The sequence below is a fragment of the Lactuca saligna genome, chromosome 7 (assembly GCF_052625555.1).
Source record: "Lactuca saligna cultivar CGN05327 chromosome 7, ASM5262555v1, whole genome shotgun sequence".
Lineage (NCBI taxonomy): Eukaryota > Viridiplantae > Streptophyta > Magnoliopsida > Asterales > Asteraceae > Lactuca > Lactuca saligna.
In genome coordinates, this window is record NC_136423.1 from 57,039,458 (window position 1) to 57,065,000 (window position 25,543).

General features: G+C 33.6%; 2 protein-coding genes across 3 annotated transcripts; both read right to left on the reverse strand.

Moving 5' to 3' along the window:
• LOC145005835 (uncharacterized) lies at positions 1-1,956 on the reverse strand. Of its 2 annotated transcripts, none has more exons than XR_013662691.1 (4): positions 1,518-1,956; positions 769-987; positions 405-651; positions 1-243 (listed from the first exon to the last, which is right to left on the reverse strand). XR_013662691.1 is itself a non-coding variant. In XM_078964953.1 (4 exons), the coding sequence occupies exons 1-4, from the start codon at positions 1,750-1,752 to the stop codon at positions 185-187; spliced, it is 726 nt and encodes a 241-aa protein (XP_078821079.1). In that variant the 5' UTR covers positions 1,753-1,956; the 3' UTR covers positions 1-184. The 2 variants fall into 2 exon arrangements, 1 of the variants encoding a protein (XP_078821079.1); XM_078964953.1 differs by having other exon boundaries at positions 405-617.
• A 17,689-nt stretch (positions 1,957-19,645) lies between these two features.
• LOC145006971 (uncharacterized) lies at positions 19,646-21,106 on the reverse strand. The gene is made up of 2 exons (XM_078965981.1): positions 20,516-21,106; positions 19,646-20,450 (listed from the first exon to the last, which is right to left on the reverse strand). Exons 1-2 carry the CDS (start codon positions 21,104-21,106, stop codon positions 19,794-19,796), a joined length of 1,248 nt encoding a protein of 415 aa, XP_078822107.1. The 3' UTR covers positions 19,646-19,793.
• Between the last annotated feature and the right edge of the window lie 4,437 nt (positions 21,107-25,543).

A 25,543-nucleotide genomic window follows, 5' to 3' on the forward strand; every position in this document is an offset into this window, starting at 1 on the left:
TATACAAAAGACAAATTCTACATATAAATGAGTTCATAGAAAAGAGAAGGGGGAAGAAGGAGCTGATGGAGGAAGAAGGAGTTGAAGGAGGAAGAAGGAGTTAAGGTTTCACCTCATATTTCGACGCAGATCGGGGTCGATGGGCATTAGCGGCGACACATAACACGAAAATTATGTGTCGTTGCTAAAGGTGGCTGTCGCCGCTAAAAGCGTCGCCGCTAATGCCGATTATTCTTGTAGTGACTAAAGGAAAGAAAAAGAGAGAAGACACGATCAGAAACTCCGTAGTCTTCAAATTAATTAAATATCATAATCTGAATATTTCTCCCATTAGGGCAAAATTTGCAGGTTTTATTGAACATTGGTATAGCAAATAAAGAACCAAAAATTTAGGAAACTCATACCTAAGAAACCAAAGTGCCTTCCAAACAAGTGTGCCGATCCAGGGCGTCGTTGTCCTTCAAATGTTGAGCAATATTTTGTTCTTGGAAACTTTTTAATGCACCGTAGACGGCACACCAAAGGAAGGTGTTTATATAGGAGGCGAGCCGTCGCAAGAAGAAACGGTGTTAAGAAGAATTGAATCGATGTAATGGCAAGTTGTGTCGTTATGAGGGCTGGGTTACGTGGAGGTATTAGAATAGCGTGAATCTGTGATAAATGACACCGGAGAAACAGGGCTTTTATATATAGTAATGATATATATATATATATATATATATATATATATATATATATATATATATATATATATATTTTGATACTCACCAAAATTCTTTGCATAAATAGCATTTACAAGAAGGATGTCGCCAAATTTTCCACTACGGTGAAAAGAACCCTCTGAAGGAGCAGACCTTCTCTTTGGTATACGAGCACCTTTGTCGACTTTCAACAAATATTCATAAGCTCTATCCAAAGGTATTTCACCTTTATCTAGGCCTCTAGTTTCTGTCTCTGTGTCTGTTTCTGCTTCCTTATTCGTTTGAGCTGAATGTGCATTACCGTATTAAAAATTTATTTAAAAGAATACCATAACAACCTTTTTAATTATATACATCAATCGTGATAAATAAAGATTTTACACAATTGGTACAAAATAAAGCTAATCACTAAATTAACAGATTACATGAATTAAAGAAACAAGTATATATGCATGTTTTTTTTCTCTGGAACGGAAAACATATATGCATGTTGGTTAGATTGATTAATATAATGTTTCTCCATTGCATGATAATTTACTACAAATATTTTGCTGGCTATCGTTCCATTATGTCTATAAAACAAACGGGAATGTGCTTTAAGAAATTTATATTAATATACATGGACACAAACATCTATATATTAACATATATATTTTTCCAACGGAAAATATCATCTATATGTTTTTTGACATATAATGACCATTCCATTTTCTACGTCGAAGAAAGTGTTAATTAGAGAGTAGCTAGGTGCCTAGGTCACGTGCGTGAGATAATTTGTAATATAGAATTTGTTTAGAAGATAGATTGGCAGCATACCTTGTTGAGAACTTATCAAAACTGGATCGTAGAACGATTTCAGTTTATCCCAAACTGCTTTGGCGGAGTCAAGATTGACAACCGTGCCAAGTAGCTCTTCACTGATTGAAGCAAAGATCCAACCTTTGACAAGACTGTTATATTGTTTCTCCATCTCCGGACTTAAAGCTCTTGAACGGGTAGTTGTTAGATCTACAATGCAATGCAGATTGTAAGTCTCCAGGAGGCAAAGCATCTGTGTCTGCCAAAGATGGTAATTGCGGGCACTGGAAAGCTTCACAGAGACAAAGTTAGAAACATTAGTAATCGATGCATATAATTAGTACTTATGCTCTTCTTGTGTTTGTTCTAAAGGATGTCGAACATAAGGGCTTTGTATTTGTTCAAAACGATGTCCAAAATAAGGGATTGATTCTTCCATATGAATGGAGAATGGATATGTATAAGATATGATGTAGATGCAGTTAACTTCTTCATGGTTTATATATTGTGTAAAGAGCTTTATATTTTATTCGATACTTGCATTGTTTAGTCTCCGCTTTATCTTTTTTCACTCACTTTGATTTTGCCAGATGATAATTCCTACGCAGATGAATAATGTTTGATATGCAGTTACCTTCTTCATGCTTATATATATATATATATATATATATATATATATATATATATATATATATATATATATATATATATATATAGTCAAGATCAAATAAGATGGAAATTTTTGATAGGAAGGTAAGAAGTTTTTTTTTTTCTACATATTTTTTTCGCGAACAAACAAAATGAATCATTAGATGATTTATTTTTAAGATGATTCACAAGAAAAAATTCTCAAAAAAAAAACATCTCAATGATTCATTTATATAATGATTTTGTTGTTATTCACTAATATTATCATAAAAATGATTTTTTTTCTTAATTTACTTAAAAATGAATCAAAAAAATGTTTTTTTGGGAATTTTTTCTTGTGATTCATTTATTTTGTTCGTCTAGTAATTCATTTATTTTGTTTGTCAAAAAAATATGTAGAAAAAAAAATTCTTACCTTCGTACAAAAAAAAATTTCTTACCGGATCTATATCACACACACATACACACATATATATATATATATATATATATATATATATATATATATATATATATATATATATATATATATATATATATATATATATATATATAAAAGTTGGATTCAATACTTGATTATAGCATCCTCTTTGCTTTATCTTTTTTTTTTTTTTTTATCACTAATTACTTTATTCTAATGAATCTTGTCGATAGTGAGAGAGGGTTATATATGTCGGTGGCCTGAAAAACGTGGGTGTGTATTTCATTTTTGATTTTTCAACAATAATATACTTGTAGTACAAAAATAAAATACTCGTCATTATAATAATTAACCAATTTATACACGTGGCAAAACAATGCATGCAACCACAATAGTGGATGTTGCCGCTAATAGCGTCGGCGTTAATGCTCTTCAACCACGATCCATGTGAAAGTTTGATTTTACATCTACTCGTCGATCTTGTTGCAAATCCAATGGTTTGGACCCTGGTTGCGTACATTCCCAATAGTGGCGACACCAATGACAGCGAAGGTGTCGCCGCTAATACTCTAAATAGATGGTGCCAAAAGTTCCCTCCGTATCGCCACAATTAATTCACCGTTGTTAATACGCTTGCGTCGCCGCTAAAAGTCTGCGCAAATAATGAACTTTCGTTCTTTCCTTTTTTTGCTCTGTCTTCCCAAATCCAACTCCACCGATTCTTTAATTCGCTTCGTTCTGTCTTCGTCGCTAGAATTTCACCGTTAAAAAGCCCCAACCTGCCTCAATCGTGACTTCCCATCACCGGCGACCCATTGCCAGCGACGGTGGGCAATATCGGCGACATATGGATCTTTTGCAGCAAGACAACAGTGGCGACCTTTTAGCGGTGGTAGACCGTCGCAAAAGCTTTTAGTGGTGACATTCTTGACTTTTAACGACAACGTCTGTCGCTACTAATGCTCACATATCTTGAGTGTGCATAAAGCAATATTAGAGAACTTTATACGCATTAAATAGCTACCAAAACTGATTCTACCTAATAATTAATATATATATATATATATATATATATATATATATATATATATATATATATATATATATATATATATATATATATGTATTAAAAAAGGATGAATTTAGCAACAGTACCGAGTAGGACACTGTTCATAACTCGGCACTGTTCATCGAACTCGGATATTGTTCATAACTCGCGTCCTGTTCTACGCTTTCTAGATGCTTCGACTAGTAATATCCCTAATCCATCTCGCTTTCACCATCTCTTACAGCTTATTCATCCTCACCATTTGTCACAGTTTTGCTCTATAAAACTGTCTGTCTCCATCCATGTCTGTTTTTGCCTTCAGTTCAATCAATTATGCTCCACCATAAAAGAACCCTAATTGCTACTAAATTATGAAAGTTATGAAACCAGTTATGAAAGTTGCGAATGTTGAGAAGGATGAGATGAAAGTCAATGGAAATCCAAAACTGTTGAATAACTATATTTCAATATCTAGATCTGATGATGTTGATATAATGGGAAGTGTCTCAGATAAAGTGAAAACATGGTTTTTAATTTCAAGGAATTTGTTCAAAACTACTAATGATGGACCCAATAAGTTTTGGGTTCCAAAATTTTTTCAATAAATGCAGGTGATATGTGACGAGCAATATGATGCGAAATGGTATATTGATAGTGGTTGCTCTCGTCACATGACTTGAAGAAAGGAAAACTTGCGAGATTATAGAAGTTTGGAGAATGCTGGAGTAGTCAAATTTGGAAATAATCATAAGTGTCAAGTGAAAGGCTATGGAAAAGTCACAAATGGACAATTCACAGTTAACAGGGTTGCTTATGTTGAAGGTCTTCAACATAACTTGATCAGTGTTTCGCAACTTGTTGTAGGTACTGGAAATCAGGTTGTGTTTAATGAAGAAGGAAGTATCATCTCAAACGCAAAGACATATGAAGTACTTCTCAAATCCAAAAGATATGGCGATATGTTTACATTAGACATCAAACCAATTGTGGGCAAACCTGTTGTCTGTTTACTATCAAAGGCCTCTAATGATGTTAGCTGGCTCTGGCATAGAAAATTGTCACATTTGAATTTTCGCAATATTAATAAACTTGTCACTGAAGACTTGGTTCGAGGATTACCAATACTAAAATTTGACAATGATACTTTGTGTGCAGCTTGCGAACAAGGAAAACAATATAGAAAAGATCATCCAATTGTGATAGATTCAAAGATCGTGGAACCATTGGAACTTCTTCACATTGACTTATGTGGACCGTCGACTGTTGCAACAGTCAATAAAAAGCGGTACATTTTAGTTATTATTGATGATTTTTCTCGATTCACATGCGTATTTTTTCTCAGGTTAAAATCTGAAGTTGTTCAGAAGATGATTGATTTTATCAAAAAGATTGAGATGAGTCTTAAGAAGAGTGTTCGCAGAATTAAAAGTGACAATGGTTCTGAGTTTACAAATCAAACACTGGATTCTTTTCTCACAGGCAAAGGCATTTCGCATAATTTCTCATCATCATATACTCCACAACAAAATGGTGTTGTTGAAAGAAGAAATAGGTCTCTATGCGAACCCGCCAGAACCATGTTAACATATGCGAACTTACCTCAATATCTTTGGGCTGAAGCAGTATTAACTGCATGTTTTACTTAGAATCGATCATTCTTTCATCGAAGATTCAATGTTGGTCCATATGAAATACTTAACAATCGAAAACCTAATGTAAAATTTTTCCATGTTTTTGGTTGCAGGTGTTTTATAATGAATCTAAAAGATAATTTGACCAAGTTCCAAGCTAAAGTTGATGAAGGCATATTCTTAGGATATTCGCAAAATTTAGTTGCATACAGAGCGTTAAACAAGAGAACAACAAAAGGTTGAAGAAACTTTCAACTTAACTTTTGATGATTACTATATTAAACAAACGGATAGTAAATTTGAACATAAATCAATTCTTGTTGATTCAGATACTCAAATTGACAATTCAAATATCAATGATTTTGATTATGACTTAATTTTTGGAACTCCTGACAGGGCAATTGATGCAGAAGTACATGCTCCTGATAATCAAACATTAGAATCCTCAAAACATATTGATGATTCAACAATAACTACAACGTCAATATCTTGCGAAAGTGTGCCAGAAGTTCGTATGGAGGGGGAGCATACAATCAACAATGCACAAAGAGAGCAAACTTTCGAGGGGGAGAATGAAAATATGAATCATCAAGTTGAGGGGGAGCATTCGCAATTTCAACATGAACATCAAGTTGAGGGGGAGCATTCGCAATTTCAACATGAACATCATGTTGAGGGGAGCATGATGCAACAGAGACAATTAATCTTAATGAAAATGATGAATTTCTTGAATTAAATGATAATTTGTTTGTTGCAGGATCTGAAAATGAAGATTTGTATGAAGATGCACCATTGGAATTTAATCCTGATTATCCACCACTTCAGAAATGGATAAGGAATCATCCCAAAGAACAGGTGATTGGGAATCCACAAGATGGTGTGTTGATAAGAGCTCAAATTCGTACGAAAAATGAGGTACTGAATGCGAATCAAGAGTTGTGTATGTTTAATATTTTTATTTCGAAAATAGAGCCAAAGACAGTAAAGAATGTTATGGAACACTCAGATTGGGTTGTTGCTATGCAATCTGAACTGGCTGAATTTGAATGAAATAAGGTTTAGAGATTAATTCCTAAACCTTCTGATGTTTCAATTGTCGGATTAAAATGGATTTTTAAAAATAAAACCGACAAAGATGGCAATATTATTCGGAATAAAGCTAGACTAGTTGTTAAAGGATATTCGCAACAAGAAGGAATAGACTATGAAGACAAATTTGCACCTGTTGCAAGACTCGAAGCAGTTCGCATATTTTTAGCTTATGCAGCTCACAAAGACTTCGATGTTTTTCAAATAGATGTTAAGTGTGCATTCTTAAATGGAGAACTAGAAGAAACAGTCTATGTTGAACAACCTCCAGGATTTGTAAATGAAGAACATCATGATCATGTCTACATCTTAGACAAAGCAGTTTATGGGTTAAAACAAGCACCATGAGCCTGGTACGCAACACTTACCAATTTTTTGAAACAATCTAAATTTAAACAAGGATCAGTTGACCCTACATTATTTCACAAGAAAGTTGGGGGACATCTTATGCTTGTTCAAATTTATGTTGATGATATTATTTTTGACTCAACTGACCCAACATTGTCTACTGAATTTGAAAATCTCATGAAAAGTAAATTTGAGATGAGTATGATGGGAAAAATTAACAATTTTCTTGGTTTGAATATAAGACAGAACAGGAATGGAATTTTAATCAACCAAGAAAAATATACAAAGAATCTACTTGAAAAGTTTGGAATGACAAATAGCACAAAGCTTAAAGTACCAATGGCAGTGGGAACAAGACTAACTCCTTCGTTAGATACTCCTGCTGTTGATTTAATACTTTATCGAAGCATGATAGGGTCTTTATTGTATTTAACTGCAAGTAGACCTGATATTATGTTTTCTGTGTGTAATTGTGCTAGGTATCAAGCTAATCCTAGAGAACCTCACTTAACTGCAGTGAAAAATATTTTTCGCTATCTTAAAGGAACAATTTCGTTAGGACTTTGGTATCCTGCGAAATCGGGATTCTTCATTTAAGACTTTTTAGATTCTGATCTTGGAGGATGTACTTTGGATAGAAAAAGTACAAGTGGTGGATGTCAACTATTGGATGGAAAATTGGTGAGTTGGCAGTCAAAGAAGCAAACTTGTGTTGCTATATCAACTGCTGAGGCTGAATATATTTCAGCTGCTGCTTGCACTTCGCAAATCATTTGGATTCAGAGTCAACTATGTGATTATGCAATAAACATGAAAAGAATTCCCTTGTATTGTGATTCTCAAAGTGCAATTCACATTTGTCATAATCCAGTACAACACTCAAAGACAAAACACATAGCTCTTAGATGTCATTTTATCAAAGATCATGTGGAAGATGAGAATATTGAAATACATTTTGTGAAAACCACTGAACAAGTTTATGATATTTTTACTAAAACTCTTGATGAAAAATCTTTTGTAAGAATTTTAGCAGGTTTGGGAATGATTGATGGAAAAGTCAGTTTGAAAATCAATAACACAAGAATGAAAGGTCCATTCAACAGCTCTGAGACAAAATCATTCAGAAGTTACTGTGCATTAAGAGGCTTCACATTGCTTTGCATCCTCACATCACACAACAAAGTTTTGTGTGTTTTTAGTTTTTTTCAAGAGCAGAATGCGAATAGGTCATGCTGATATATGTTTTTATGGGAAGGTATCATTTCTTTCAACTTTGTATTGGTTAGGATGTCCCTAGAAGCATGCTGCAACATGTTGACCCAAGCCTCATATGACTCTATGTATGAGAAGTGAAAGACTTAATGAAATTATCTCATGAAAATTTCTTCCCAATTAGGCTTGTATTCGCAGTAGTCACAAGAGATACCTTACTCTTCTCATATGAGAAAAAGAGTTTTCTGTTTGGTCCACAAATAACAGAGGTACATTCGATCTTATAGCCAATCTTTTTCATCACAAAATTCTTAACACAAAAGCACACACAAAGACGTATGTCCGAGAGGTCTCTGATCAAACCAATCAAGACCTAGATATACAAAAATTATGTGTTAATGATCTGACATCATGAGTCTGTGATGAAGGTAAAACCCAAACATCTAACAACTTAAGGAATTGACGGGGAACATTGTTCCAGATATTGACGAAACTTTTGTTTCAGTACCAAAAATTTGAAACTCCAAATCATATTAATTTCGCATGCGTGGTCTTGATCAAACTTTCGCAACCCACGATGTTTGTTATCCAACAGTATCCAATTCATTAATTTTTTTATGAATATGATTTCCGTGTGAGTTTTATTTGCATGTTCTAGTCATGATAAATATTTTAAAAGCTGACTTGTCACTGACTACACTGGTCATATAAGTAATTTCTGTTACAATTAATCACCTTATGTTTAGGATGAAATGTAACGAAATTTTAAACTAACCCAAGAATCCATTTTAAAAAGAAGCCCTTTGATACTTATCAAAAAGTATTCGATTGTAATTCACAGGAACATACACAAGCTGTTGATCATCTTTATTGATGATTAACGAAGCAAACTTTGCCTGGGGTTTAACTGCTTTTGTGTCAAAGTGCATTTTTAACATCACAAAATTCCAAAAAAAAAATTATCTTGATTCTTATCTTATTTCTTTGGAACACTGCACTCACGAAATCCTTGAGGTTCTAAGTAATACCAACTTAGACTGAAGATTTTGCAAGTTTGGCATATAACTTCGCTTTTCATCCCAGAAGTGAAAGAGCCTTGCCTCCATGCGAAGGGCTCCAACGGTTACATTTCAATAAAGGGAATATTGACAGGCTGTGTATACATGACGAATGGTATTCTGCACGGTTTTCTAGGTGATGTAACATGTGATTTTTCACACATGGCTAACTTTTTGCAGTAATGGTCCGATTTGCAAGGTGCCACGTCGGATATCATTAAATGCATACCGCTTCAAATTCAAATCAATCAGGGTTATGTATAAAAGGGGGTTAAAGTGGGTATTATACGGTTACGCGATCAAACACAAAAATTCCTAAATTCTCTGATTCTTTCTTTTCTTCAAACCCTAACAATGGCTGCTACTCAATCGAACACAGAAGAAGTTGTTTCACAATCCCTTATGAAGATTCAAAGCATAAACTACCAAGTTGATCCTACTGTTTCATCTTACCCTGAAGAACTGAAGATGTTGGTAGTTGCTCTAAAAAGGTCACCTTTATCTACTGCAATGTTCAATTCTTTCTCTGTTCCAATGTCTTGGTTGTCATGGCGGCATCAACTGCGTCATACAATTATACTACTGATGTAAAACCTTCAATCTTGTGAACAACAAGACAGTTCGTCTTACCAAGAATATGTTCATCAACTTCTTGAACATTCCAAATAACCCACTGTTCTTTAAGCCAACAAATTCACAGATTATCTTTATGTTCAATGAGATGGGTCATCAACCCACTCTTGAAAAGATAAGTGATTTCAGAAAATCAAGCCTATCGTGCATCTGGAACTTCTTATTCGGCATATTTCTCAGGAGTTTGACTGGGAGGAGTGTTGGCTTAGACAGGGGAAGGATGGAGGTTTATGCTATGGTGATGGGTCTTTACTACGATTTGAGTGTGGATTATGGAACTCAGCTTTGGAAGGAGTTCAACAAAAGTCTTGAAAATACAAGTGTTGAGAAGGGTATTTCTTGTGCCAGGTACTGGAGCTTAATTTTGGAGAAAGTATACGAAAAAAGAAGGAATTCATGTTCCTGAAGACGGAGAAGTTGCAGAATTGTCTTTGTACCAATTTCCAAAGGTTGTTGAAGATGATGAAAATATCTTCACGAGTGTCGCAAGAATTCCTAATGCGATGCTTCGCAAAGTTTCACCTACTCATAAAGTCTTGGTTCGTTACATGAAAACATTTGATCATAATGTGCGAACTGGAGTGTTGCTTGAAGTTACTGATGAATCTTCAAAGAAAAAGAAGCAAACTCAAAAGAAAGCCAAATAAGAATCTTCCAAAGTGGCAAAGGATGAAGGGGATGAGAAAGAGGTGGTTTCTCCTACCAAGACGAAGGAAACAATCCCAACAAAATCAGGGGTATTAAAGAAGCTTCGCAAATTATCACAAACGCCAACTACTTCACCAACTATTCGCAAAACTGAGGTGAGTAGTAAAGAAGCAATTTTTAGAGATGTTCCAGTTCCTGTTTCTCCTGGCTCAAAAAGAAAAAGAGCCACAGACATTGCGAAGCATATTACCCAGAAGCTATACAAGAAACAAAAGCTGATTATTCAAAATGAATCATCAGATGAGGTGGTTCCCGAAACTCCACCTGTTTCCACAAAGGTAACTGTTTCTCTTCCAATCATTTCGCAAATTTCGACTACCACATCTACACCATTGGAAGTTGTTACACACACTTCAATTCAAGAGGAAGAACTTATTTTTGATAGTATTGTTAACGTATCTAATACGGAGACACCTATCAAAAATATTCAAATCAGAGAGCCAATTACTTTGTTACCACCATTTCCTTTTCCAAATACTCATACAACCACATCATCCATATTTGATCATCTTTTAAAACATCCCTTCACTATACTGTTTCCATCTCAATCACCTGAAGCACCACAACCTATACCTTCGCAAGCTCAGTCTGACGAAGAAACCGAAGGAGGTGGTTTTGGAAGAATGATTGAAGCCATCCATTTTGATTCAGAAGAGGAGGAAATACCTTATCATATGCTTATGTCAGGTAAGTAGTTTAAAATACTGAATCTCAAGTTGAATGCCATTATTCAATCACAAGCAGATGCTGGTAAAAAGTCATCTATCTCGGGCTTGGAGGTTGAATCTATGATAAAAGCTGCAGAGAAGCGGATCATTGCGAAAGGTGATGACTCTGACAAAAATAATGAGCTTCGTATTCAAGCTCAAGGCAAATCTTTTAATGGTGTTATCAAGGATTTAAAAATTGTTCCAAAAGAACACCATGTTCTTTTTGTACAAGATGTAAAGAAGGTCTGGGAAGATGTTAACTTCAAAATTGAGGAGTTAAAGGCTGAAGTGGCAAAGGAGATTCAAGACCTTCATTCACAAAATTCAGAGGTCCAGAAACGTGTTGATATTATTGTTGAAGCAGTTACTAAGCTTGCCACTGATTATCAACCGTCTGCTCAATTGATCGAAGCCAAGCATCAAGAGAATAAAGCAATTTTCAAAATTAATTCAGTTGGCTACTGAATTAAAAAGTTGTGTTTCGCAGGCTTCTCAACAAACGATTCTTACTCCGGAATTTTGAACTCTCAAAGTTAATACTCTGGAGCAAGAAAATCAAAAGGCGTTGGCCCCGATTACCAACTTTACTTCTCTATTGCCGAAGAATGCCCCACCTGCTTTCACAGGGGTGCAAGGGGGAGAAATAAAAAGGAGTAAAGTTGAAGATGCGAAGGTTGTCGAGAAGGAAAAGATACGAAGGGGAAGCCAAAGAAGTTTTTGTTTAAAGTCTCAGAGATTGAAAGATATACAACTTTGCAATATACGAATTTCATAGTTCGTATGAATAATTGCTCGAAGAACAATGAAGGAGACAGGAAGGAGCTTAAAAAGATTATTACTTGGTATTCTGAAATCCAAAGAACAATGAACTCATCTATTCAACGTCTCACATACTGAATAGTTTCGACTGTTTACAAAGGGGAGATTGTAGAGAATAAAAGTTGTAAAAGTCGAAATGGTTGTTTGTTTTGTTTCGCATGTTAGTTATTTTACTAAGTCTTCTTTTGTGCGAAGCTTACAGTTTATGACTTAGTATATTTTTTGTACACTCAGGTTTCCTATAAATAGGGACTAAGGTTAGAAGTAGAACGAACACTTTTTCTCTCTGCTTATTGTAATCAGTTTCTTCATCAATATAAGATCTTATTAATATTTACTTCTTGTGTTCTTACTTTTCATTCATACAAATCATAATTGCATTCTAAATCTCGATAACAATTCACATCACTTAGATCCAGACATTCTAGGTAAAGGCCTTGAACTCAAATTTTTTTTATTCACTTCAGACTTGATCACTATTTCCGATGTGGTTTTTGGGTGGTATAAACTAGGGAAAGAAGAAAGATCGAACAAGTTTCAAATTTTCCTTTCCCCAGTTTCGTTTCATCGTTATTTCCTTTTTCCTCAGTATGTTATCATACCGGTACCAATTCTTATAAATTCAACTCTGACCTTTTGAATACAAAAATCTTTACTCTTGAACTGGGTGCATCCTACTTATTTTTTATTCGAACATTCTCCTCAGGTATGTCAATTGCTCTGGAAACGCCTGCCAAACACGACCCATCTGCCCTTCCATCGTCTTGTGCCTGTTTACACCACCTCGCCATCCTCGTTAACGTTGCAGCACCACCAAAGATGATGCACAATCGCCAACCTCCACAAATCCTAGTTCATATAAAATAAGACAAAATTCCATATTTGGTGTTTGTAGTTTTTAAAAAGACTACTACATGTCTTTTATGAAATTTTATACAAAAGGGATTTTTCTCACATTTCAAATGAACAATGGAGATCTCTTCCCAAAAAAAATTGACACTGAAGGTCCTTTTCATTAATGGTATTAACTTTTTAAGTTAAATCCTATGTGAAATAGTTGATAAACATTTTTTTTATAAAAAAGATTATAAAGAATTTGTTAAACATGAATAGGATTAAAATAGATTAGATATAAAATTATCTATCTTAATAGGATATGTTAATTGACTAATTGTAATCTGGATTGCACAAAAAGAAATGTAACCATTAGCGAAGTAACCTTCATTATATCCAACAGGTAAGGTTTAATGTTAATTGTGAATGACCAATAGCGGTGATACTCTTAAGGGAGATGATGTCATCGCGAAAACCATGAAAAAGGAACCGTGAATAAATCCTTCAATTTTTTGGTGTCACTGCTAATTTTAACCCATATAAAGTGATCCTCCCTCTGCCTTTTTTGATTTGTGCGTTCTTTTCCCTCGATTCTTCTCCGGAGATTGTCCCTTCAGCCGATGTTCCTTCCCACGACATTCTTCTCCAGTAGCCCTCTTCCCTCTTCTTGCATCCCTCTCTACCGTCTCTGTAACATTTGGATATTGGTATGTTTCATTATGTCCCTTTAATATTTAAATGTTTCACTTTTGGCCCCTGGGTAGTATGCGGGGCGTACCACACGGTACGCTTAACGTACTGATGCGAGGTTTTGATCGGGACTCAAGGAACGTACACGGGGCATACATCTATGTACGCGAGGCGTACCTAAGATTTAATGAAACCCTAATCTAGGGTGTTGCACCCTATATAAGAACCTAAAGTCTTAAGGGCTGGTCTCTTTACCAACTTTCATTGCCCTAAAACCCCTAAATCGACCCTTTAGCCTCCATTGATGTACATTTGAGTCCTTAAGAAGATTCGATGGTTGTTTTGCGCATTGTGAAGGAAGTTAAGAAGATTAAAGGTGCTTGGCTTGGTGAGAAGGTTATAGATCCAGAATCATTACCCTTGTTGCAACCTTTTTAAGGTAACAAATTCATATATTGGATTGTAAATGTTTAGATCTCATTCTGGATTTATTTTTTATGCTTTTGGTCCCTTTTGGGTTGATTGAAGAGTTAAGATGTTTTAAGGACTTATTATTTTAGATATGAGCTTATTATGGACTCCTTAAGCTTAAAGGTGCAAGCTTTATGGGATTTTTGGTCACATGCATGCATTAAGTCACTTATTTACTCCCTTTTAAGCTTAAGAGCTTCATTTAGCCATGCATGAACGTAAAGTTAGCAACTTTACGTGATAATCTAGCTCAGGGAAGTCAGATCTACACTTTGGGAAAATGTCTTAATGGATTAATGGTCAAAAGTGACTTTAGGGCTCAATGGGTGAATATGTTGGGTGTAGAAGTCTGCTCGTGCCGCGTACAAGCCATTTAGCGTGTACACTTAGCGTACAGCTGAGTACGCCCCACGTACTCAGTCCGTTTGGGCTTCGCTTATTGGGCTTCAAGTGTGGACCTTTCCATTGGGCTTAGATGCTTGGGGTCTTGTTGGGCCATCTGAATACAAGTACTTGTAACGACGTAAATTTTTAAACAATTTTTCATTTTTCAAACACAATAAAACTCATATAATATTCTCAAAATCTCATGTGTATCCAATGTCATAACAATAAAACATATCCCTGAATAAAAAAACATAATCCTCTGCCAGTGAGTACAAATGATGTCGGCGCCTTCCTGCGATCCTCGGTAGTACCTGAAACACATATCACATAACACGGTAAGCATAAATGCTTAGTGAGTTCCCCAAAATACCACATACAACACATAAGCCACTCAAGGCTATAACTCGGTATGACCCTCCGGTCAATGTGTCTCAACGGGACCCTCCAGTCCCGTAGCTCGTTGGACCCTCCAGTCCAGTCTAGCTCGTTGGACCCTCCAATCCGGTCTAAATCGTTGGACCCTCCGGTCTGGTCTACTCGAGGACCCTCTGGCCTCGTAAGTTGTTGGACCCTCCGGTCCGTTCTATATAACACATAGCGTACATATATCACAATGCACATAATCTCAAACACACACATAACACATAAGACCCTCCGATTTGCATATAGATACCACTCTGGGTAATGTATAGTGAGAAGACTCACCTCGTATGATGTCTAGTAAACTCTCGTGCTCGATATCCCTGACCTAGCCTCTGCCTATTAAAATGATAATATCTCTAATCAATACTCTCCTCATGTTCTCATCTCTAAAGAATGGGTAGAAGACCATTCTACCCTACCATGGCCTCTCATGAATCAGTTTGACCAAACCCCCAAGATTAAAATATGTCAACTCCAGTCAACGGAAAAACTTTGACTAAACTCGTCGAGTACACTTGGGTGACTCGGCGAGTCCATGTGTGTCCTCTGAATCCTCCTAAGGCCTCACTCGACTCATCGAGTTAACCTTTCACTCGACGGGTTACCACTGATCACGAATCGTGGGGCAACCCGATGCGACTCGTCGAGTCCTCTTATGGACTCGACGAGTTTCCTCCATGGCAACACTCATTTGAGCTTTTGAGGTCAGATCTGTTTCTCTAACTTATAGATATGGCCTTCTAGCACCCAAAAGTCACGTAAAGGTTCAATCTTTATGTCCATGCACCACACATCAAGCTCTATTTGAAGAAATAGCCCTTAAAATGACAACCTAGACTCAAAAATCCAATGAGACTGCATAAAGCTAGATGATTGGGACTCCCTGGACCTATCAAGGTCCAGATCTAATGTCATATGCCACAATGGGACTCCCCATGCTCCATAATCTCAACAAAAGGGGTAAAGAAACCCTAGATTCATGAGATCTACTATATACACGAAAATAGGCATGGATTCTTACCTCAAACAGAAGCCTTTGATGAAATATAAGAAGTTCTGAGCCCCTCTAAGTAGCCTAGCTTGAATCTCCCTTCCTTCCTTGCAAGAATGCACTATGGTGGTGTAATTAGCTCCTTCCCTCACTCTCTATGATCTCTGGTTTATTAGGGTCTCTCAAGTGTGTGTGTGGCCTCCAATGAAGGCCATAAGGTTCCTTAAATAGGGCACATGCCCAAAGATTTAGGGTTTCTGTCCACATCGTGGGCTAGTCGACTCGACTCACCGGGTCATCGAGTCTATTCATTAATCTGAGTCATCAGTCGCGATCCTACTCGATGAGTTTACACATCAACTCATCGATCCCCTCTTCCTAACTTAAAAATAAATACTTAAATTATGATACCTGGAAATCTGAATGTTACAACTCTCCCCCACTTAACTTGATTTCACCCTTGAAATCGCTCTTCATTCACACATAGCTCGAACCTACAATTCGGAAAGCACCACTGAAAAGGGCCTCATACCCTACTTATATCTTTTCTATGGACACCTGAATCCAAACATGAACTCCTCCCTGGAAAAGGACAGACCCATCAAGAAAATTGATACTTGAGAAATCGTGGCAGAAGATGATTATTGATTCCAGATTAAGCGATTATTTATTGTTGATGGGGTCCGATACTTCATCAGGGGAGGAGTAGTAGAACAGGGGAGGAGACGATCCATCAAGAAAATTGGGGGAAGAACGAGATGTAAAGAACATATATGAAAGAGTAAAAGTTTGAGCATCCCACATCGAAGCTGGAACATTCTATCAGGGAAAACATACTCTATATAAAGGGAATCCTCCTTACGAAAAAAAACACATTTATGCTTTTGGCAAGCCGGTTCCATAAGTTAGTGGGTCTTTTAAAGTATTTTGGATTGATTAGGTCCGAGTTGGGCCGGTTTTGACCGATATTGACCAATTCCGCCTAGCTTCACCCTCTAACCCCTATTCGTAGGTAGTTAGAGGCCGCCAAGCGTCTAGGCACCGATTAATCGGCTGCCTTGACCGATTTTTACAACCATGATATATATATATACACACACACACACACACACACACAGAGCTAGGTTCAAATATGGATTGACATCTACTATGTGGACGTGTGGATAATGCTATTCTGTGAGAATGACAAAGAAAATATGTTGTTTGATAATATGAATATGTTTAATCTTATATAATTATTGTAATGATTAAACATTTTCACTAATCAAATCGTATATAAGGTTATTATACATTTTTTTTTTAAGTATTCTCATTCTGTCAGAATGTTATTAGGATGTTTATTGAGATGTATTCTATAAGAATTCAAAAAAATAAAAAATGATGCATGAGAACAAAAATGAATTAGAATTTGTGATAATCCATTAAAATAACAATAGTTCTGTGAGATTGAACGTATAGTTCTCTTAGTAATTTTCATAAAATGACATTATCCACACGTGCACACAATAGTTGTCCATTCACATTATAACCTAGCCATATATATATATATATATATATATATATATATATATATATATATATATATATAGAGAGAGAGAGAGAGAGAGAGTTAGGATCATATATAACCTATAATTATTGTGTGAATGTATGACAAATTCTTAACCAATCATTTCCTATAATAAATTTCATTAACTAATTAATTACATACTAAAATTGTAAGCCTATTGTTATGGAAACTAAGTCTCTAATTATGGAAGTGAAATTATATCCTTATAATATGTTATATTTGTTTTGGTCGTTGCATTGATTTGTGTAACAGGGTGAAACCAAGTCACACTTAAATCTTCTATTCTTGAGAACAACATGCACAAATTGGATTAATAGCTTTTAAGGATCTGCAATTCGATAATCAAAAGGAATGGTTGCTATCCAAATTCTTTAAGAATGCATAATATGATAATCTAAGAATGCATAATACGAAATTATTTAAAAGATACATATTCATTCATAATGCTTATTAATTATTTTTCTAGTCATTATTAATTAGTTTTCTAGTCATTTCTAAGTTATTCAAAGAAAAAGAGAAATAAAAGTCGTTATTGAGTTTTTCCATTTTTTGTTGTGATATTCTTTCAAAATGGAGATCACAAAGAAATCTTATTCTTTGAGCATGTATTACTAATTTTATAGAATGAAACAACATATTATATTTTAACTTGTAATAATTTTTATATGATTCTCAATAGAATCTATCAATTGTGCAGTAAGAATATTCTTATCATTTATAATATATTCAGTCATAATCTTTAATAATGTTTAATTCATATAAAATCTCTTTATAGAACTTGAATTATTTAAGAATGTTTAATTTTAAAAGAATGCTGATACAATAATCAACAAAATTAACCAAAAGAATGAATGTGTTCTTAAAGAACATCCAATATGCAAGATTTATTATATCAAATTCTTTAAGAATGCCTTTTTTTTTTTCAAGAATGTTAATTTTATTATTAAAGAATGTTAGTTATGAACTTGTAATCCGTGCTTTATTCTTCAAGAATGAAAATGATAAAAATAAAAATCTGAAGAATGAAAATGATAAAAATAAATATTTAATTGTGTCCTCTAGAAAAAGTTCATAACAATCTCCAAGAAATCGGTTAGGAAAGTTAATTTTCAAAAGTATTAATTTGTATTCTTGAAGAATATATAAAAAATAATCAATAAATCAACCAAAAGAATCAATGCATTCTTCAAAAAAAAATTTCAATATTCTGAGTTTCTTATACAATATATTCTTAAAAAATTCATAAACAACAAACTAGAATCAAATTAAAAAAAAATGTAGACGGTACCAACAATGATATCGAAGGATATAGTAGTTAATTTAAAATGTAAAAATACTTAGTTTGATTTTTTGAAATCTAATTCAAATTGCATTCATTAATACACTCATTTTCCATAAATTATTAATTATTGTTATGACATTTGACTAATTTATTCTTATAATTAATTAAGTGTAATGATATGGTATATACTATCCCATATTAATATCATGTATCCTAAAGTCATAACCTTTCATCTTTTTTAATCAAGTGGATAAGAACGTTTCATACATTCACATAATAATTGTAGTTCACATATTAATATCATGTATCCTAAAGTCATAACCTTCGTTATTGTATTTTAATTTTGTTTATTATTGTTTGTGTATTCTTTAAGAATATGGTATAGTACAACATATATTATCGAAAATAATAGTTTGAATAAAAAAGTCTGTAACATGATTACTTAGTTATAATTGAAGAATTCTTTGAGAATTCAATAATTCTTGAAGAATACAAGGCCTAAAATTCTTTATGTTACAACTTTTTTGGATCAATATCCATTAACAGTGACCACAACTAATATTCTTTAAGAATAATATTAATATTCTTGGAAAAAAAATTAACTGCAAATGGTTTGAAGAATAATTTAACATGGTCTATACAATCAAAAACAGTAGTTAATAAATAACAAAAAAAATAATTAGTACTCTTGCATGCTTGTAACCGAAATCATGATTTAAGGAAAATATACGACTTGTTTTTTTGGTTAGTAAATAATTATATTTAAACTTCCAAAATTACCTTTTACTTATTTAATTAATCATTTATTGTTTTTCTAAATTCTCACTGGTTCACACATTCACACAATAATTAAGGTTTATATATGAACCTAACTCTTTCTCTCTCTTTATATATATATATATATATATATATATATATATATATATATATATATATATATATATATATATATATATATATATATATATATATATATATATATATATATATATATATATATATATATATATATATATATATATATATATATCAGCAATCACATTAGCACATTCAAATTTTCTTTGTATATAGCAGCAGTCACATTAGCACATGAAGAAAAAAGTAGTCAGCTCGACAAATTAAAGAGGTTGACGGTAGGTGTATTATGTTTACAACAACACTTATATTAAACGCAAACTGGAATGTAGTTCTTGTTCTTGACCACAATGACATATAGGAAATAATTTATGATTAATTGTTTTACCCTAACATATCTTTGGGAAAATGACGTAAAATATATAGGTACGTAATTTGAAGATGCATGTGCATGCAGTCACTTATTTGACTAGCCAAAAAACAGTCGGATGCCATACGGAAGTAATCTAGGTCTGTTTTTGTTCCTTACCATTTTAGAGATGTACTCGTAGTAGCCGTATGTGGAGTAGATGAGATCTACCATCAAGGGTAATTGAAAAGTCGCAAAAGATAGAATCGGAAGGAACGCTAGTACACATATCGGAGCAAGCATCCATCGTTTACCATGACAAAAGACAAAGAACAGGGTCGCGCTGAAGGCCACCATCATGGCAGTTGTTGATATCATTAAGCTGCAGAGACCAAGAATCAATCGGTTTGGCAAACTGGTTTGAAAATCTTGCTCAGAAAAACGGCCAGTGAGGATGGACTGGAACACTAGTAATGATGTACTCGATGCAAATAGTGAGATTGCGTCTGCTACGGCGAAGACTGTGAAGGCAACATTTTCTGTAAACACAGGGATGCCTGTGTCTTGCTTGCTTCCACCTGGTACTGTAATTGCTGCTGCAAATACGATTGTTGCAATCAGTGCTGCAGTGATGCTGCATGATTCTGCTACGACTTTCATCCACTGTTCTCCTTCCTTCACCAAATGTTTGTGTTCCTTTGTGAATACCATATCCGGTGTCTCATTAAAAATGTTTTCTTTAGTAATGTATGCTGGAGATACCATATTCTTCACCACCTATATAGAATTATTTAACTGGTTAACTAAACAACAATATATAATTCCAGTCCTACAATTCATACCTCATGCCATTGAAGCTCTCTTTGTAGTTGTAGTGCTGCACCAGTTCTAAGCTTTAGTTTATGAGTGGGAGCTAATCTTCCAACCAAGTGTAACATATTGTTTTGTGAAGAGTCTTCGATAGTTCTATAAACATTCCTACGCTCCCCAAGGATATTGATAAGCTCGTAGATATTTTGTGAACGGTGCATTACTGCTAACTGTATGATGTCATACCCACTTTTATCTTTATACCGAATTGCTTCGGGGCATCTCATTAAAATCTCATCAACAACCTCATAAGCATCTTTACGTGCTGCTTCATGAACTGGTCTTTCGTAATATGGAGGATCATGAAGTTTATCATTGGTTTTTAACTTGTCCATTTCATCACATACCAATTTTAAAATTTCTTTTGCTTCTTGAGGTTCCCTGTGTTTCTTCTCGATATTTGCAATGTATTTAACTGTATATGCACGGAAAAAAGGTAAAAAAATATCAAATTTCTTGTATAAATTATATAAGTGGATTAACTTCATATATACGCTCTTACATTGTGTTTTTAAAATCGTCCACATAGAAAAATAAAACATAAAGAGCGGAAAATAAACCATCGTTATGAAGAGGAGAACTATCAAGCAATAGATCCAAGATAGCATATATAATGGAACTGCAAAAACACAAACTATTCTTATTGAAATAGGATATATATATATATATATATATATATATATATATATATATATATATATATATATATATATATATATATAGAGTAAAGTGAATATACCTAACAATCTTATATAAGCTTAAGTACCTAACCTCATCAAACTAGGTCATTTTGCATTAAATTTTCATTGCAATCATGCAAGGTTCTTATACTTTATCCATAAACTTGATTTACTTCAAAAAAAATTTGGAAATTCATCATTATATTTCTCCTACATCATTTCATTTGTAGCGGTAGGATATGAAACCTATCAGGCGGTATTCAATACAAATACGTGATGTGAAAGAAAAATATTGGTGAAAATCCAAAGATTTTGGAAGTAATGAAGTTATGGGGTTGAAGTTTAAGAACCTTAGGCAATTACAATGTAAATATGATACAAACCGATATAGTTTTATGGAGTTAGGTACCTAATCTTATATAAGGTTGTTAGGTATATTCACTTTTCCTATATATATATATATATATATATATATATATATATATATATATATATATATATATATATATATATATATATATATATATATATATATATATTCTCTACTAATAAAACAGTACTGAAAACGCCACTTGGCAGTCCCTTAGCCTCTCCACCTTACGTTTTCCCGCTCATATATTATAAGTGAAGTTCCCACTTTGCCCTTCTGTTCGAAAACATTTTCTACATCAGCAAACATGAATTATGAATAAGTAAATAATAAGTAAATAAGTAAATATGTAAATCAGGAAATTTAAAATTGATTTCTGTCGAATATGCAATATCCATCCCAAAAAATCAGCTAATCACTTTAAATTCCATTATCAGCTAATCAATTTAAATTCCATATAGTGTCAATCCCTAAAAATCAGGCAATCAGTTTACGCATAGATGATATATTTCAATACAACTTGAGAAGTCAATACGATTCCTGTTAACGTGATTTATTCAATACGATTTCAGAGATCACATATTCATCGTTAGGTTACATTTCAGAGGTGACATATTCATCATCAGGTCAGCAAAACTACACTGTTCTTTACCTTTTCTGTTTCATCAGTTTTATATTTTGTTTTTTTCCCTGTTATGTATAAGAGAAAAGTTTTTGATACATATGTTTACAAGTAAAAAAACATCGATTCTTTAGTGTAAAAGATAAAAATCGCATAATCATGTTCACAAGTACAAAAAACATTGATTCTTTAGTGTAAAAAAAGGGAAACACGTGTTATATTTTATAAAAAAAATGATCTTAATGTTATGTTAACATCATGTGAAAAGTAGATGTCAGTAGTTTTCTATTCAAGTTTTAAAATCATCAGTTTTCTCACAAATACTTTAATAATAATCAAAATCAGTTTTCTCACAAATACTTTAAGAATACAGACAGGTAGGTAATTAGAACAAATATATGTTTTCTTTATACATTATTAGTAAAATGGCAATTTACTTTCTTTTTGGCGAATTTTTTTATAATCTAAACAATAAATTTCTCAAGGTTTTAGTTTTTAAAATATATTTCTCAAATATTTTGTTTTAATTTATAACAACTAACTAAATATTTTTTTAGGATTCTTTTTCACAGACCGGTGAAAATTTAACTCCATGTGCTAGGGACAAGTCAACTGCAACAAGTCCTATAAAATTCATTTCTACACCAATTGAGTTGAAAAGAAACCTTGCTACATGCATAGATATTGATGAAATGGAGAATTTGTCTACTTTTAAAAATCCTAAACTGTCACCACCAGATGAACAACCAACTCCTCTTTTGGTACCCAAGAAAGAAAAGTAAATGCATTTTACTTCGACAAACAATCTTGCTTCGTGTTTAATTTTGATTTCGCATCATAGACTCCTAAGCCGTTTACGTTTTTATCTTTCTTGGTTTTGAATGTTTTTTTTGGGATTTCATGGTTGTCATTTTTGTTTCTTGAAAGTACATTCGGACCATTGGGTTTTTTTGTAGTCCTATAATTTGGTTTTCCATGTTATTTTGTTTTTCCTACAACTTATTTTAAACTACATTGCTTTATTCCCACAAAATCTTGAAGAATTACATTCATATGTGTAATTATGCAGTTACTTATATGTTTCATTTTACATATCAATTTATTTGACATACCATTTTATTTTACCTAAATGTACTTCTGTATTTACACTATCTCTGTAATTAACTAACTTATTTACCCCTAATCAACTTAAACACATAATAACACGTGAACTGCATTTGACTCCAATATTGAACAAATCACATTTCACAGTCCTTCTTGACTTCGCATTTTTCTTCACGAATCGTCCCTCAATCAATAACCCAATTAACCCAATTGCTAATCGAAAATCAAAACTTATCTGTTTTCATATGCGAACCCAACTGATTGGCTTTTCAAAATCAAATTCGCAACTCCAAATCGTTCGATTATTCGCCCCAATTCCAAAATCAAATAACAGATCCTTCGTATGATTCATTTAATAACCAAGGCTTCTTTTACTTCAAAATGACCATATTGCCCCTAACTTGATAAGTATTTCATATATCGCAATTAACAATTAAGACAAATCAATCAATCAATCAATTTGTATAAGAAAATGCGAAATTCTTAGCTTTCTTCCCCAATTCTCATTCTACTGTAAAATTCACATTCTTCATTCACCCTCTTTCTTCGCATGTTCCAGTCATTTTTTTTTTAGTTCATTCGCATTTGAGTTGTTTGTCTCACCAAATACGAAATGAATATTAACCATAATCACCTTCGTATCTTTAACCCCAGTCCATACAACCTCATATGCGAAACCCATTTTTGATTTGTATTACCAAATACGAACATTTTTGCTTTTACACGTGAACTGCATTTGACTACAATATTGAACAAATCACATTTCACAGTCCTTCTTGACTTCGCATTTTTCTTCACGAATCGTCCCTCAATCAATAAACCAACCAATTAACCCAATTGCTAATCCAAAATCAAAACTTATCTGTTTTATATGCGAACCCAACTGATTGGCTTTTCAAAATCAAATTCGCAACTCCAAATCGTTCGATTATTCTCCCCAATTCCAAAATCAAATAATAGATCCTTCGTATGATTCATTTAATAACCAAGGCTTCTTTTACTTCAAAATGACCATATTGTCCCTAACTTGATAAGTATTTCATATATCACAATTAACAATTAAGACAAATCAATCAATCAATCAATTTGTATAAGAAAAATGCGAAATTCTTAGCTTTCTTCCCCAATTCGCATTCTACTGTAAAATTCACATTCTTCATTCACCCTCTTTCTTCGCATGTTCCAGTCATTTTTTTTTAGTTCATTCGCATTTGAGTTGTTTGTCTCACCAAATACGAAATGAATATTAACCATAATCACCTTCGTATCTTTAACCCCAATCCATACAACCTCATATGCGAAACCCAATTTTGATTTGTATTACCAAATGCGAACATTTTTGCTTTTACACGTGAACTGCATTTGACTCCAATATTGAACAAATCACATTTCACAGTCCTTCTTGACTTCGCATTTTTCTTCACGAATCGTCCCTCAATCAATAACCCAATTAACCCAATTGCTAATCGAAAATCAAAACTTATCTGTTTTCATATGCGAACCCAACTGATTGGCTTTTCAAAATCAAATTCGCAACTCCAAATCGTTCGATTATTCGCCCCAATTCCAAAATCAAATAACAGATCCTTCGTATGATTCATTTAATAACCAAGGCTTCTTTTACTTCAAAATGACCATATTGCCCCTAACTTGATAAGTATTTCATATATCGCAATTAACAATTAAGACAAATCAATCAATCAATCAATTTGTATAAGAAAAATGCGAAATTCTTAGCTTTCTTCCCCAATTCGCATTCTACTGTAAAATTCACATTCTTCATTCACCCTCTTTCTTCGCATGTTCCAGTCATTTATTTTTTTTTAGTTCATTCGCATTTGAGTTGTTTGTCTCACCAAATACGAAATGAATATTAACCATAATCACCTTCGTATCTTTAACCCCAATCCATACAACCTCATATGCGAAACCCATTTTTGATTTGTATTACCAAATGCGAACATTTTTGCTTTTACACGTGAACTGCATTTGACTACAATATTGAACAAATCACATTTCACAGTCCTTCTTGACTTCGCATTTTTCTTCACGAATCGTCCCTCAATCAATAAACCAACCAATTAACCCAATTGTTAATCCAAAATCAAAACTTATCTGTTTTATATGCGAACCCAACTGATTGGCTTTTCAAAATCAAATTCGCAACTCCAAATGGTTCGATTATTCGCCCCAATTCCAAAATCAAATAACAGATCCTTCGTAT

Coding starts and splice junctions, on each gene's coding strand:
- LOC145005835 (XM_078964953.1), bottom strand. CDS start 1,752: ATGCTTTGCCTCCTGGAGACTTACAATCTGCATTGCATTGTAGATCTA. Junction 988..1,517: donor TTTGATAAGTTCTCAACAAG/GTATGCTGCCAA, acceptor ATGCACATTCAG/CTCAAACGAATAAGGAAGCA. Junction 244..404: donor AAGGCACTTTGGTTTCTTAG/GTATGAGTTTCC, acceptor TCTTTCCTTTAG/TCACTACAAGAATAATCGGC.
- LOC145006971 (XM_078965981.1), bottom strand. CDS start 21,106: ATGGTTTATTTTCCGCTCTTTATGTTTTATTTTTCTATGTGGACGATT. Junction 20,451..20,515: donor GAGAGCTTCAATGGCATGAG/GTATGAATTGTA, acceptor AATTCTATATAG/GTGGTGAAGAATATGGTATC.